Source organism: Oncorhynchus mykiss, chromosome 27 (assembly GCF_057628025.1).
Source record: "Oncorhynchus mykiss isolate SJ-2025 chromosome 27, ASM5762802v1, whole genome shotgun sequence".
Classification (NCBI taxonomy): domain Eukaryota; kingdom Metazoa; phylum Chordata; class Actinopteri; order Salmoniformes; family Salmonidae; genus Oncorhynchus; species Oncorhynchus mykiss.
The window spans coordinates 15,365,741-15,382,229 of NC_143048.1; the positions used below are offsets into that span (position 1 = coordinate 15,365,741).

The 16,489-nt window shown below is 43.8% G+C and overlaps 1 protein-coding gene and 1 long non-coding RNA gene across 2 annotated transcripts; one reads left to right on the top strand and one right to left on the bottom strand.

Moving 5' to 3' along the window:
* Positions 1-1,225: 1,225 nt before the first annotated feature.
* LOC118936442 (uncharacterized) lies at positions 1,226-11,829 on the bottom strand. Its single transcript, XR_005039978.2, has 4 exons — positions 11,572-11,829; positions 11,231-11,303; positions 1,670-1,781; positions 1,226-1,334 (listed from the first exon to the last, which is right to left on the bottom strand). It is a non-coding gene; the product is annotated as an uncharacterized LOC118936442 (long non-coding RNA).
* A 38-nt stretch (positions 11,830-11,867) lies between these two features.
* Positions 11,868-16,147, top strand: LOC110507182 (thiamine transporter 2-like). The gene is made up of 5 exons (XM_021587080.3): positions 11,868-12,212; positions 13,356-14,175; positions 15,222-15,414; positions 15,558-15,699; positions 15,870-16,147. Exons 1-5 carry the CDS (start codon positions 12,063-12,065, stop codon positions 16,059-16,061), a joined length of 1,497 nt encoding a protein of 498 aa, XP_021442755.2. The 5' UTR covers positions 11,868-12,062; the 3' UTR covers positions 16,062-16,147.
* The last annotated feature ends 342 nt before the right edge of the window (positions 16,148-16,489 follow it).

Consider the following 16,489-nt stretch of genomic DNA (forward strand, 5'->3'; position numbering starts at 1 on the left):
ACAAACACACACACACACACACACACACACACACACATGGATGGACACGCAAACACACACACACACACACACACACACACACACACACACACACACACACAAAAGCACATGGATGGACACGTAAACACACACACACACACACACATGGATGGACACATAAATACACACACACACATATGGATAGACTCGCAAACACACACACATTGATGGACGCGCAAAAACACACACACACACACACGGGCACTCACCTCCCAGATGGAACATCCCACAGAGAAACAGTGTGGTCAAAGGAGCCAGTGACTAGCTGGTCACCCACTGTGTTAAACGACAAGGAGATGATATCTGCTGAGTGGCCCTGAGAGAGGAAGGAGAGAGAAGGGGGGGGGGGGGAGAAGGAGGGAGGGAGAGGGAGGGGAAGAGAGAGGGAGAGAGAAACAGAGAGAGAGGGAACAAACAAAAAACATGAAAGAGAGAAGAGAATTTGATTCGTTACACTTGCAGAGTTCACAAAAGAACAGTCAAATAAACGAGGTATTCTTTCTCCTTTGAAAAAGCTAAATTGCACAATTTCATCCAATTCAGTTCGAGGAACACATTTTCCTTTTTGTGCTTGAGTCACCATATTCACCAGCATGACTAATGTAGGAATAATTGAAGTAGGAGATGTAGAGAAGAGGTAGAGAGGAGGCATAGAGAGGAGCACACAGAATCCCCTCTCTGGGACACATAGCCACACAGTTTGCCCACGTGCAGCAGGAAGCTGCATGTCCTGTAGTTGAGTATGTAGATAGATGGATTACCTAATGAATGCATTACAGTCACAGCTTCAGAGAGAGAGAGAGAGAGAGAGACAGAGAGAGAGAGAGACAGACAGAGAGAGAGAGAGAGAGAGACAGAGAGAGAGACGAGAGAGAGAGAGACAGAGAGAGAGACAGAGAGAGAGAGAGAGGAGAGAGAGAGAGAGAGAGAGAGAGAGAGAGAGAGAGAGAGAGAGAGAGAGAGAGAGAGACCATTTCTGTCAGTGTAGCCACCTCCTCTCCAGTCTGGACGTCCCATAGCTTGTCCGTAGTGTCCATGCTACCCATGGCCACCAAGGTTGGTTAAACGCCAAACATACCTGGTCGGCACCGAAAACTGTGTTAGCTGCCATTCACATAGAAAATCAGATTCAAAGCTCACTGCAATCCTATTTATACTGAAAGACAAGTCCAATCTCTCAGAAAGTCCCTCCTACTATTTCCACAGTGTGTCCTCGGAAGGTGTGAAAACATTTGCCCATCTCGGCTCTCCACATCCTGCAGGTCTTATCAAAGGACCCAGTGGAAATATTGGCCCTGGATTAAAGAGGAGAAATTAAGGTAAGATTTGAGATAGGAAAAATACTTTATTTTGACCACCAACAACTCTTTCCCAACGGAGGAACATAGGATAGGGATAAAGCTCTCTGGGACCTAAGAGTCTCAGTCGGAGTACTGATCTAGGATCAGTTTAGCCTTTTATATCATAATTAATCAGATTATATGGACAGGGGGGGACCTGATGCTAGATCAGCACTTCCACTCTGAGACGCTTTATGAACACAGGTCCTGGTGTTTTTATACCCGGGGTAGATTAACAGGAAGGTGGTTACCCCTAGGGGTTGTTGAAGGCAATGGCGTACACCACGTACCTGTGGCCCTCCAGTGTGTGCAGTCCCTCGCCTGACGCCGTGTCCCATATTTTACATGTCCTGTCACAGCCCCCAGTTATAAAACTTCAGTCACACAGTGTGACTGCAGCGCCTGCAAGGGAGAAGGGAGGAGGACATTTCTTTTTACTCTGAGGCGGTTTACTTGACTGCATTAATCCAATTTACATCTATACATTTGACAGTGTAATACCCATACATAATACGTCTGGCTTTGATGTGCTGAGGAAGAGTCCTGAATTCTACAATTCCCACCCCCTGCTGCCACCTAGGGTTTAAATTAGGAATTACAGGATGGCTGTACTGTTTACAGAATGCACTGGCAGTGTGGTCATACCAGTTAATGGCTGTCTATGGCTGCATCCCAATTCTTCACCGTTTTCCCAGTGTGCACTTGCACACAAGGGTGGATGATAATGTGGCAGGCAATGACATTATCATTAAGAAGAGAGCCTAATGAAAATAAATGGGTAGCTCAGAAAGATGGAAACTGTATTTGACCTTGGAGAGGTAGAACCTGCAGTTGTCCTGCTGACCCAGTTTCTCCTGCAGTCTGAGGATCAAGAGTTTGACTTGTTCGATGCGTGATACTTTGATCAGTGGCTCCGATTCCCTGATCTCTGATATTAACTCCTTGGTGTCTGTCCTGTCTGGATAGATATGTGTCAGAGTGATACATCACGGTCATTGAAAATAGGGGAATAGACGTCATACTGTATTGCAGGATCAGTGATGAAGCTGTGAAGAACTAGTGGGTGTGTTTTTCTACCTGTTTCACCATCATCATCATACAACACTAGCACTAATATAATAACTTGCATACATACAGAGCTGCCAACTCTAACGCATTGGCCGTGAGACACGCATTTGACCCTCTTCTTATATCTCATGCATTGAACATTACTTTTTACATTTCTCTAATTAGTCTATTGTATAGTCATCGCATTAACTTTTCAACTGTGCTCCAAATCGTTTTGAAATCGGAGCATCAGCGCCTACAATTTAACATCACGAGCAGATCATCTATCATTGCCCTGTCTAACCGCAGTACTGTGAACCACGTCACATTGAAGCGTATGATTGGTCTAGTTATGTGAGGGATCAAGGGGATTGGATGCATGTTTTAAAGAAACGCCCCTCAAGATTGGAGTGGAGCTGAATGGAGAAAGAGAACGTTCTCCGCTGAGTTTATAAAACTGTAAAAAGAGAAGCATGGTAGCACAGTTTTATGTAAACTGTTGTCAACAAGATGTGGTTGATGTTACTCCCGTCCATGAATCTATTGCAGAATGCAGCCTTTTGACAGTATGTACTAAAGTCGATCTAATCCATACTTGCATTTGTCCCCTCGTTTGGTATTTGGCATTTAGGCTGTGACAACAAAAAGACAGCAGACAGTCAGACACACAGTATGTTTTAGCAGGAAAGTTTGGTAGGGTGACCTTTTGTAACTTTAAAAATGATTTTGTCAAACAGATTGTGAACCCAAAAGGGCATATTTGATTCTAGAGTGGAAAAATAAATATACAAATAATTTGGTTAGGGTGTAGGAGCAGCTTTATGTCACCTTGTCTTCAGGATATTTTATTATCAGTGGAACAATTATCATTCTTAACAATGGGCTAAAATATAGGGTAATTACTGTGCATGTCAGCAAGAACACTACTGCTTCAAGGTGCATAGGTGCATCCAAGCTGGGACTGAGAGACTGACAAACAGCTTCTATCTCAAGGCTATCAGACTGTTAAATGGGCATCACTAGCCGGCTACCACCCGGTTACTCAACACTGCACCTTAGAGGCTGCTGCCCCATATACAAAGACATGGAATCACTGGTCACTTAAATAATAGAACACTAGTCACTTTAATAATGTTTACATACAGCTTTACTCATCTCATATGTATATACTGTACTCTATTCTACTGTATTTTAGTCAATGCCACTCCAACATTGCTCGTCCTAATATTTATATATTTCTTAATTCCATTATTTTACCTTTAGATTTGTGAGCATTGTTGTGAATTGTTAGATAATACTGCACTGGAGCTGAAGAACTGGAAAAGCCTCCCGCTTCACTTAAGTCTCATGTATTGGAGCATTTTGGCTTTCCTGTCAAATATGATGACCATTACGGTGTGTAGGCATTGTGCCACAAGACAATGCCACAAGACAATTGTGCCACAAGACGTATTATCATGGAATACATTGAGCATGGCCACACATTTAAAGCGTCATCACCCTGTGTGTCAGTGATGGGAGCCAACTCAGCCAAGAGACAACAACTTCTCACCGCGACATTTAAGCAGCCCTTCGCTGCAGAATCAGACCGGGCTAAAGCCATCACCAAATCTATTGGGATGTTTATCGCTGCAGACATGAGGCCATAGTCTGTAGTAGAAAACAAAGGGTTTAAAACTATGGTGAAAGTGCTTGAGCCACGCTATGAAATCCCCTGGCGCACCCACTTCAGTATGAAGATCGTGACTGATCTTTATGAACATTGTCGACGAATTATCCAAGGCATCCTCTGTTGCCCTCACCACATTCGGGTGGACCTCCAGGGCAACGGAAAGCTACGTGACTGTGACTGCTCACTACACCACAGAGATGTGGGAGAAGTCCGGTGCTACAGACACGACCCCTCTATAAGAGTCACACAGGCACATATCTGGCGCAAGTACTGCTAGGAGCAGTAGCAGAGTGGGAGCTAGAGAGGCCTAATAGCAATACCACCCCAGATAATGCCAAGAACCAAGTAAATGCAGCGATAGAAGCTGGACTGGGGCCACAGATAGCTTGCTTTGCACATGTGATCAATTTAGCATCTCAAAGGGGAATCTCAGTGAACCAGATGGGAGGATCAGGAAGGTGGTTTTCTTTTCTCCACCAAAGCACAACAGCTGCTCAGGTTAAGACCAAGCAAGAAATGCCACAGCTATCAAATCAAATCAAATCAAATGTATTTATATAGCCCTTCGTACATCAGCTGATATCTCAAAGTGCTGTACAGAAACCCAGCCTAAAACCCCAAACAGCAAGCAATGCAGGTGTAGAAGCACGGTGGCTAGGAAAAACTCCCTAGAAAGGCCAAAACCTAGGAAGAAACCTAGAGAGGAACCAGGCTATGTGGGGTGGCCAGTCCTCTTCTGGCTGTGCCGGGTGGAGATTATTACAGAACATGGTCAAGATGTTCAAATGTTCATAAATGACCAGCATGGTCGAATAATAATAAGGCAGAACAGTTGAAACTGAAGCAGCAGCACAGTCAGGTGGACTGGGGACAGCAAGGAGTCATCATGTCAGGTATTCCTGGGGCATGGTCCTAGCTTTAAATTCTATTTAAAAAAGAGGAGGATGTCTACCGACCCACAAACTCATACACCATGTCACAACTCTACTTATGACATGTTGGAGAGCTGTTTATTTAACTAGGCAAGTCAGTTAAGAACAAATTCTTATTTTCAATGACAGTCTAGTGGGTTAACTGCCTGTTCAGGAGCAGAACGACAAATTTGTACCTTGTCAGCTCGGGGATTTGAACTTGCAACCTTCCGGTTACTCGTCCAACGCTCTAACCACTAGGCTACCCAGCCTAGCTACCTTAAGCAGCAGGCAGCTGTATACTCTGCACTGACAGACAAGACCCTGGAAAAACATTAAGACATCGTCACCTTGTCTGATGATGAAGTGAAAGTGGCAGAGGAGGTCCTCCAGGTGCTCAAACCCCTCAAAACGGTTACAACCCTATTGAGCACTGAAGCAGCACCCTCTGTGTCCATGATCCTACCTCTGAAAACAAGGATTCTACAATCCATGGCACCAAGTGAGGAAGACAGGACCATCACTAGAGATGTCAAGGCTGCCATTAGAGAGGACCTGAACCCCAGATACCCTCCTAATGTACAGGACTACCTTCATAAATCTACTGCACAGGTTCAAGTCCCTGTCTCACCTAGACCCTGCCCTACACGGAGGACATACAGTGATCTCACCACTGAGATTGTGGCCACTGTAGAGGTAAAAAATAAGAAATCAAAAATAAGAGTGAATTACTTACATAATAAATATTCTGCAGTCTAATCTTAGAATCATCCATTTTTGATTTGGAATAAAAAAGAATGGCTTTTATTAAATATTATTGCCACAATTATAGTTCTATGAAATATGAAAATAAATCATTAGTTAGTTTATTAATAGATCAAGTCATTTTTTTCTGCAAGGTCAAGCCACAGAGCCGACAAGAGCAGACTCAGAGGCATCTCCTCCACAACATAATTTGGCCATGAAGGAGCTTTTCGGGGAGACCTTTGTGAGCAAGAACACAGACAAGACGTTTGCCAACACCATCAAAGAGGATGTGGAATCCTACAAGGCAGCAAGCAGCATTCCAGTGGATGGTGATCCACTAACATGGTGGAAAAACAATGAGTGTAAATACCCTCACATTGCCATAACGGAAAGATGCTACCTGGCTGTGCCTGGCACTTCAGTACGAAGTGAGAGGGTGTTCTCCATGGCAGGGGACATAGTGACTGCAAAGAGGTCGACCCTCTCCCCAGACAACGTAGACATCCTCCTCTTTTTTAAATAGAATTTAAAGTTAGAAGCTCAGGTCTGCTTTGCTTTCTTTCTTTTTTTATACGGACATAGGCTATTTTTTCATTCACTGTTGTTCAAAGGAAGAAGGTATCATGCCTCATATTGCACTTTAATTTAACAATTGATTATTGAATATTTTTAGATATTATTTAAACATTGAACAGTTCCTTGCTTTAAGTGGTCTTTAAGTAATAAATGGAAAGCAAAATTATATTTGTCTCCCTTCTTTTTTGTTGTTGCTGATCCTAAAATAATCAGATCCGTTGAACCACTAACTTAAACATATACAGTTGGCCTTGCTGTTATGATTTTAGTTGTCCTTGATTTTCTTTGTTTTTTTGCATTGTTTTTTTCTGTTTCTTTCACTCATGAGTTCATTTTCTTGGTTGTTGGTGCATGGGAGTGGGGAATGGGGGTGGGGAATGGAATTCATCGTATTTTTTATTATTTTATTTCTTTCCTTTCTTTTTTCTTGGGGAGGGTGACAGTGGGAGGGGTCTCGGATGGTTGAGGGACAGCTATGGGGAACTGTGGGGGGGTCATGTTTTTTTGGGCCTTGTGGGAGATCTGTCGACGTGCCCTTGAGCAGGGCGTTGACCCTGGATGCTTCTGTGTGTCGCTCTGAATGAGAGTCTGTTGGATGACTGGTATGATGTAGTTGTTGAGCGGCTTCACTGCAAGTATATTGTATGTTTTTGGATATTCAATTAAAATTAAAATAAAAACATGTTTTTTAAACAGCCTCCCGGAGGCGTTGGAGAATCTGTCATGAAGCACATGTTCTTGAGTGGAACGGGAGAAGATGAGGATATCATCTAGGTAGAACATCATTGACCAGAGCCTGGAACACAGCAGGGGCGTTGGTAAGGCCAAATGGCATGAACAGATACTCGTAGTGACCACTGGCCATGTTGAAGGCGGTCTTCCACTCGTCCCCTTCCCGTATCTGCACCAGGTGGTAGGCGTTCCGTAGATCCAGCTTGGAAAACACGATGGCCCCCTGGAGCGGCTCGAAGGCCGAGGAGATGAGTGGTAGTGAGTAGCGGATCTTAATCGTTATGTCATTGAGACCCCGGTAGTCGATCCACGGGCGCAGGTCCACGGGCGCAGGTCTTGTCCTTCTTCTCCACAAAGAAGAATCCTGCGCGGACGGGAGAAGAAGAAGGATGGATGAATCCTGCAGCAAGGGAGTCCCCAATGTAGGTCTCCATCGCCTTGGTCTCTGGTCCCGACAGAGAGTACAGTCAACCTCGGGGCGGAGTCATGCTAGGGAGAAGGTCAATCCTGCAGTCATAAGGTCGGTGCGGCGGGAAGCAAAGTGGCACGGGTCTTGCTGAACACCTCCCGGAGGTCCTGGTACTCAGAGCCCCAAGGAAGACGTCCCGGGGCAGGTTGTGCTGACTTTAGGCAATGGGCGTGGCAGCCCATCACCCATCAGACTATTCTTTATTTAATCTTGTCTTTACATATACTCAGGTTGGGGGAGTAACGGATTACATGTTACATGTAAGGGATTACAAAAAACGGTAACTGTAATCCGTTACGTTACCAGCAGAAATATTATAATCAGATTACCGATACTTTTGAAAAACTAGATGATTACTTCGAGGATTACTTCTAAATTCATAAAGGATGTTTGCGAAAAAAAATCTTTGACACTTCTCTGTTTTCTCAATGACATTCAAATCAGCATTGAAAAAAGGCGCAAATGTAAGTTTGTTTCACCTGAGCGAGACTGACCACAAGTCAGAGACCACTATGATGACACACCAAATGTGTTTGATGGATCGCAGGAAAAGAGCAGGAATATGCTTTTGTAGGCTACAGTCCAAGCTATCTACCAATGGTGTGACTGCTGTTGTCAGGGGTTCACCTAGGGGTCATGATAGTGGCTGTACCAAATGTTTGATTTATTATAATAATTGATTATGCTTATGTTGTATTAATAGAAGGGGAGGGGTTATAAGACCCCGCCCTCCTTACATTTATAGGGTCCTAGACTACAGATTAACAATATATATATATTAATTATAGAGGTTTGGTATTGTTCCACAGTTGTTTTCTAGTCTCTCTGCCTCTTATAAAGAGACCCCTCTGAGAACTGTGTGACTGAGAACTTTGCATAGGAGTGTAGGAAATAAGAGACTAGTCAGACATTCCACAATAAATCAACTTTGGGGAGTGGACATTTATTAATAATGATTAGTAATGACGTATGCAGTGACATCACAAGGCCTGGACTTCAGGGTTAATAAAATAACTTGGGACCTTTTATATTTTGCAGAACTTACTCAGAAACATGCGTTATGTTCCTGTTGTCAACTTCTGTCTGCAATTGCATTAATAAAGGCTTTTGAATGATTTAATTAAAGATATTGTCATAATGCTAATTTCACCAATGAGTCAATGATTGACAAGGAACGAGGAAACGAACCCCAACACTGTCAACCTCCAACGATTATCCAACTTGAATAAACGCTTGGAGGTAAGAATGACAGTAGTGTTGTAGTCTATGGCGATACAGATATCACTTATTATTGATATCTACATAATGTTAGCGTGTTGATGTGAATAACACTGCTACTCTCTCATTTAGCTATTTGCTCCTTACAGATTGTGGTTGTTGTGAATGTCTGTTCACAAATCTAAATGTGTATTTGAACCCATCAATGGTTGAATTAAAGAAGTTTAAGCTGCCTATCAATCATTGTTTTTGAAACCAGTGGACAGCCAGTGAAAAATATGCTCTTGCAACAGCTGCATAGTGCAGATCCCAGCCTGTGGAATAAAAGTGGGGCTTTTATTGCTCAATCTAATTCATTCTGATAAAATAAATAAATCCATAGGTCTAATGAACACATGCTCAAACTTACACACTTTTGATAGACTTAAAGGGGCAATCTGTAGTTGCTACATCTATTTTTTGGACCTATACATTACACATACAGTACCAGTCAAAAGTTTGGACACACCTACTCATTCAAGGGTTGCTTTTATTTTTTACTATTTTCTACATTGTATAATAATATTAGTGAAGACATCAAAACTATGAAATGACACATAAGGAATCACGTAGTAGCCAACAAATCAAAATATATTTTAGATTTTAGATTCTTCAAAGTAGCCACCCTTTGCCTTGATGAAAGCTATGCACACTCTTGGCAAAGAATGCCATTCCATGAGCGCATAATTTATTTTTCAACTCGAATCAATGAGCCCAGTCAGTCCTCCATGACAACACAATCATAAACCAGACAGTTGTGCTGGCTAATAAATCTAATCTATACTTGGCTAATCTATACTTCCATATTTCCAAGTCCTATTCTTGAAGATCAAGGGGTATAACATTTATTGGAATGACTGGAATTCCGATAGACTTTGGTTTTTAATGTAAAGATATAATTTAATTGTATTATTAATTATATGTAGTAGAAAGTGATGGGTTAGAAGAATCCTACATAACCAACCCATATAGTAAAATTTAACATCCATATATGGCCACCTACAGTGGGGCAAAAAAGTATTTAGTCAGCCACCAATTGTGCACGTTCTCCCACTTAAAAAGATGAGAGAGGCCTGTAATTTTCATCATAGGTACACTTCAACTATGACAGACAAAATGAGAAAAAAAAATCAAGAAAATCACATTGTAGGATGTTTAATGAATTTATTTGCAAATTATGGTTGAAAATAAGTATTTGGTCAATAACAAAAGTTTATCTCAATACTTTGTTATATACCCTTTGTTGGCAATGACAGAGGTCAAACGTTTTCTGTAAGTCTTCACAAGGTTTTCACACACTGTTGCTGGTATTTTGGCCCATTCCTCCATGCAGATCTCCTCTAGAGCAGTGATGTTTTGGGGCTGTTGCTGGGCAACACGGACTTTCAACTACCTCCAAAGATTTTCTATGGGGTTGAGATCTGGAGACTGGCTAGGCCACTCCAGGACCTTGAAATGCTTCTTACGAAGCCACTCCTTCGTTGCCCGGGCGGTGTGTTTGGGACCATTGTCGTGCCGAAAGACCCAGCCACGTTTCATCTTCAATGCCCTTGCTGATGGAAGGAGGTTTTCACTCAAAATCTCACGATACATGGCCCCATTCATTCTTTCCTTTATCTTGTCCAGGTCGCAATTGTAAATGAGAACTTGTTCTCAACTTGCCTACCTGGTTAAATAAAGGTGAAATAAATAAAATAAAAACTGCATAGCCTATAGAAATGTTGCGCAACATGAGCTCATGAAGTGTGATTAGATTTTCGATAACATTTGCATTGATGAAATGGTGATTACAGGGACAATAGAGTGCTGAGTACCAGACAGTTAGCAAGTTTGGTAGGCTACTAATGACCGTCAGCAGCATCAGAGATTGGAGAAGCCTATTACCATGACTAAACGGTCACATGGAATTTGGCTGCCGTCATGACTCGTGACTGCCGGTGTGGCGGCAATACGATCACCGTAACAGCCCTAGTGGTAACACTCCCCGGCAAGTGTTGCATACAACTTTCTACCTGAGAACAGGGATCAATCCGTGCTTCCAAACTTCCCACTGTTTCTATCTCATCTTCATCGCTGAATGAATGAAGTGTCAAACCACCTAAAAAATGTCATCCCCCCCCAAAGTCGTCAAAGTTTGAGTGTTCAAGCAATGTTCAAAGCATCCTGTATACAGCTGGCCAGTGTTTTTTATTTTTTTATTTGGTCATAGGCCTAAGCTATGTCAAAATACGTAGAATTGCAGGAAATGAGCCATGAAACAGTACAATTTTCCTGATGGAAGACCCCCAGTCCCCCCTCTAGGAGTTGTGCCAGAGGGCAATGAAATTCACATAGCAAATATCACTCCAAGCTTTCTTCAAAAGTTGACAGCCCTGTACATATCATGATCACTAAAACAGCATCTCATTCATAAACATGAATTGTACTATTGTCTACTCACACTGGAGACAAATCCAACTAATCAATGAATTTAGTCTTCAGAGCTCCTCCTTTTTCATATTCCAGGATGATACCTGTGAACAAAAGGCATCAATTCAATATTCGAAACCAGACCAATTGTGAGATACAAGTTGCTTTAGGCCTACTTGTAACTTCAACTTGTGCGCCATGCATTAAATTGCTGTTACAGCTAACTGGTCTGGCTAGCACAGAGACCTAAGGTTATGGCTCTGGGCTAGCCTAGCCAGTTAGCTCTAGGTCAGAACAGCACTACTGTTAAAGTGTCTGTGTTAGTATCTTAATTATCAAGTATTTTAGCATCATCAACAGCATATTCATTACCTGGTGGATAATATCTGAGAAAGAATCGTTTGAGTTTAATTTCACTCCTCCGGCAGAATCCCTTGTAAACAAAGCGTTGTTACGGCGACAGACTAGCTGGAGCTCGGCCAGGATGCATGTGGACTGAAACACACAACTCACCCACAACTAACCTGTTCAAAAAAGACAGAACTTGTTCCATAACTGTGCACAAAACGTCTACATAAAGTCAACAATAGAGACTAGTAAAACTCATGATAACTGAGGCTGACGTAAGCTTTCATTTTACCATCAGTGGGACTATTTCCCAATAGCTCAAAGTCTCCCTCATATAAACTTGCATTCTCAGTTATGCATATGTAGTTCATAGACAGACTAAATTCATAAATTTCCCCGACAAGGACTTGGCCAAGTGATCTACTGCTGCCTACTGTCAACAGATCCCATTTGTACACAGGACTCAGACCCAGAGGTAGTGCGTGTGAGGGGGACATAAGGGGTAGCCTACCAGCATGGGTTCCTGGGCCAAGCTGAAGTCCACTGGCTGGGTGTTTCCCACAGCCGTTTTGTCGCTCTATGGGTTCTTCGCCAACTGCAGACCAGCTGAGCCCTTCCTAACACCCTACCTTATTGGACCATACAAGAACATCTCAGAGGAAGTGGTAAAGTAACCAGCAGCAGAGAGCTGTATGCTACACATGAACAGTTTTGAATGGATTTGTTAACAAGTTTGTGATAAGAAAGTAAATGATGCACACTATAAAAATGAAAATGAAATACACTACATTACCAAAGGTATGTGGACACCTACTCATCAAACATCTCATTCCAAAATCATGGGTATTAATATGAAGTTGTTCCCCCATTTGCTGCTATAACAGCCTCCACTCTTCTAGATGTTGGAACATTGCTGCAGGGACTTGCTTCCATTCAGCCACAAGAGCATTAGTGAGGTTGTGCACTGATGATGGGCGATTAGGCCTGGCTCGCAATCGGAATTCCAATTCATCCCAAATGTGTTTGATGAGGTCGAGGTCATTGCTCTGTGCAGGCCAGTCAAGTTCTTCCACACCGATCTCGACAAACCATTTATGTATGGACCTCACTTTGTGCATTATTCTTCCTCCACCAAACTTTACAGTTGGCACTATGCATTCAGGCAGGTAGCGTTTTCCTGGTAACCTCCAAACCTAAATGTGTCCGTCGGACTGCCAGATGGTGAAGTCCAATGGCGCCAAGCTTTACACCACTCCAGCCGATGCTTGGCATTGTGCACGGGGATCTTAGGCTGCTCTGACATGGAAACCCATTTCATGAAGCTCCCGACTAACAGTTATCGTGCTGACGTTGCTTCTAGAGGCCGTTCGGAACTCAGTAGTAAGTGTTGCAACCTGAGGACAGACGATCTTTATGCGCTACACGCTTCAGCGCCCGGCGTTCCCATTCTGTGTGCCTGCGTGGCCTACCACCTCACGGAGGAGCCGCTGCTGCTCCGAAACATTTCACAATAACAGCACTTACAGGTGACCGGGGCAGCTCTAGCAGGGCAGAAATTTGACGAACTGACTTGTTGGAAAGGTGACATCCTATTATGATAGTGCCACGTTGAAAGTCACTAATTTGGGTGTCCACATGTAGGTGTCCACATACTTTTGTATATACTGTGTATCCTCAGGTTACTGTATACAGTGGGCTATGTAGTTTTTTTGCTTCACATAGACGACCGGTGGGACTATTCAGTATCCCTGTGCATATTGAATAGATCTAGTGATAAATGAATAACTCCTCTCCCTGTGCCTCCTCAGGTGACCAACTACCTGTTCCCCATCTGGACGTACTCCTACCTCGTCGTCCTCTTCCCCGTCTTCCTGCTGACAGACTTCCTGAGGTACAAGCCGGTGATCGTGGTCCAGGGCCTCTTCCTGGTCACCAACTATGTCCTGCTCTGCTTCGCCCCCGGCCTGACCGCCATGACCTTCCTGCAGTTCAACTATGCCGTGGTGACCTCCACGGAGGTGGCCTACTTCTCCTACATCTACAGTGTGATCCCTCCGGAGAGGTACCAGCGGGCCACCGGCTACCTCCGCAGTGCCATGCTGACAGGCTCCACCCTAGGGGCCACCATAGGCCAGATGCTGGTCTCCCTGGCAGGGCTGGACTACTTCTACCTCAATGCTATCTCCCTGGGGATTCTCAGCATTGCGTTCCTCATCTCCATCTGGCTACCCATGCCCCAGCAGGGGATGTTCTTCAGGGGGGAGAAGGCTGCCCTGGGCCTGAGAACCAAGGGCCAGGTGGAGGAGGAAGCGAGTGCAGTGGAGGAGGTCCAGGATGCAGAAGAGGCCGTAGAGGATGGTGCTGGGTCGGGTAGGACCCAGGGTGCTGGGAGTAGTACTGGCTGGTGTAGCCTGCATAATGTGGTCTATGCTGGCAGGCTGCTCTGGAGCAGCTTCAGAGAGTCCTACTCCTCTAGGAAGCTGGTCTACTGGTCTCTGTGGTGGGCTCTAGCCACAGCCGGCTACGGCCAGGTGTTCAACTACATCCAGCTGATGTGGGACCACATAGAGCCTTCCAGCACCTCCTCTGTCTACAATGGAGGGGTCGAGGCCATCTGCGCAGTAGTAGGTAAGACAATCTCAGAACTGTGTGTGTGCGTGTGTGTGTGTGTGTGTGTGTGTGTGTGTGTGTGTGTGTGTGTGTGTGTGTGTGTGTTCAGTGGAGTAGCTGTGCCTTGGGGTTTTTCAGGTAAAATGTTGCAATGCTAATATTTATTTTATTACTCAATAAAAATATACTAATAAAATTCCAGAACGCAGCTGAATATTGGTCTCACAATTAAATGGGTAATGTGTTTCGATGGGCTTAAGGCAAAGTAGTTCCATGGTCATCTTCGCTTTGGTCCAAGTTGGGCTCTGCACGCAGAGAAGAGTAATTGCTTCAATTAAGGTGATAACTTGGGTAACGATTTCTCTGATTATTGCTGATAGCTCGGGTTTGAGAGATAGTGACGTATCGGAACAAGTCAATCTGACTCTCTCAGTAGATCAAGGGCCTCATTGTCAAAATCCTGAAGTATCCCTTTAATTAAATCAAACCCCTGTCCTCTATCCTATGTGTTCAGGGATAGAGACATTATACTGTCTTGATAAATTATGGTAGGAACACTTCTCCCCCTAGGAATACGATGAGGGTCCTGTTCCAATTCGAAGCATCCATCCTTGCTTGGGGTAATGACTGATCTGATATGACTGGATCGTTCTCTTATAATCTCCACCCGGCACAGCCAGAAGACGAGTAGCCACCCCTAGAGCCTGGTTCCTCTCTAGGTTTCTTCCTAGGTTCCGGCCTTTTTGGGAGTTTTTCCCAGCCACCATGCTTCTACATCTGCATTGCTTGGTCTTTGGGGGTTTGAGGCTGGGTTTATGTATAAGCACTTTGTAACAATTGCTGATGTAAAAAGTGCTTTGTAAACGCATTTGATTGATTGATTGATTGATTGATGAAAGCCATGTACTGAATCCTATGCTTTAATCCAGCCAACAGCGTTGGATCAGTGATTGCTTCAAGGAAGGGAGGAAGGATGCAGTTTACAAGTATTTAAACAGTTTAAAAGTATTTACTCAGGATGTAAAAAGGAAATCATCCACTGTTATCCCATCCCTGTCCTATAGGTGCAGCCGCAGCCTTCTGTGTGGGTCATGTAAAGGTGACCTGGGATGTCTGGGGGGAGCTGTCACTGGGGGTGTTCTCTGCGGTGGGGGCAGGGGCAGTGTTTCTGATTGGGCTCACCAGCAACATTTGGGCAAGCTATGCTGGCTACGTCATCTTCAAGGCCTCCTACATGCTGCTGATTACCATCACTACGTAAGTGAATACTCTGTAGGCCATACTTCAATGAACTCTGCTATATTTATTTCATATACCTTCCATGCATGTCCCATAGACATTCATCAGAAATGCATAATGAAAATATTCAGTACATAGTGTTATCTGTTTTGTCATTCCAGATTCCAGATTGCATCCAACCTTTCCATGGCATGCTTTGCTCTAACGTTCGGAGTCAACACTTTTGTCGCCCTCTTGCTGCAGACCATTCTCACAGCCATCGTTGTTGATGAAACTGCACTGGGGTTAGACATTATCACACAGGTATGGTTGCACAATGCAGAGCTAGACAGGCCATTGTCCCATCCTTTAACTGATCACTGCACAAGTTATCAAAAGTGAAGAGAGGTTGACACCTGGTGGCAAATTATTACTGCATTGTTACTGTTCTTGGCCCCTCTAATAAAACCAAAGTTTAATTTCCCTTTCTCCAGTTCATCATCTATGGCAGCTACTATGCCGCAATATCTGTGCTTTTCCTGATCAGAGGGATGTACACAGCCTGTGCACACCACTGCCGCCCTAAACAGGCAATGGACCAGGAGCAGAAAGAAGATCCCAAAGTGGAGATGCCCTCCTCAGACCAGTTCTGTTCTGACCACAGGCAGTCATCTATCAGAGACTGAGGGGGGCAAGGCGTCTTCAGGGGTTCACCCTAAAATGTAATGGCATGGTGTTACATACTTGTATTTATAATAAAAATAAAACAAAATGTTGCGTATGCATTGTTTTGTCCCAACTTCTCTTTAAGTCATTCAAAAGAGAAGGGATTTCAATTGATAGTGCAAATTTAACATGGCCATGCTTATCTAATGTTTTAGTTATTGCATACATTTATTGAGCAGGTTGTTGATTGACAGACTGAGCTCAGTGATTACACAAACAAACCAAGGTGACTTCCGTATGGGGACTAGACTCCGGCTGGATTAAGGGTAGTGTGGGTCATGTAAAGGTGACCTGCAGACTAACCTGAGCAGGTAAAGCAATAAACCTGATTTTTGTATAAAGTATAAAAATGTGTGTGGGTGATAATAGTGGCTATCGCTGTTTGTGG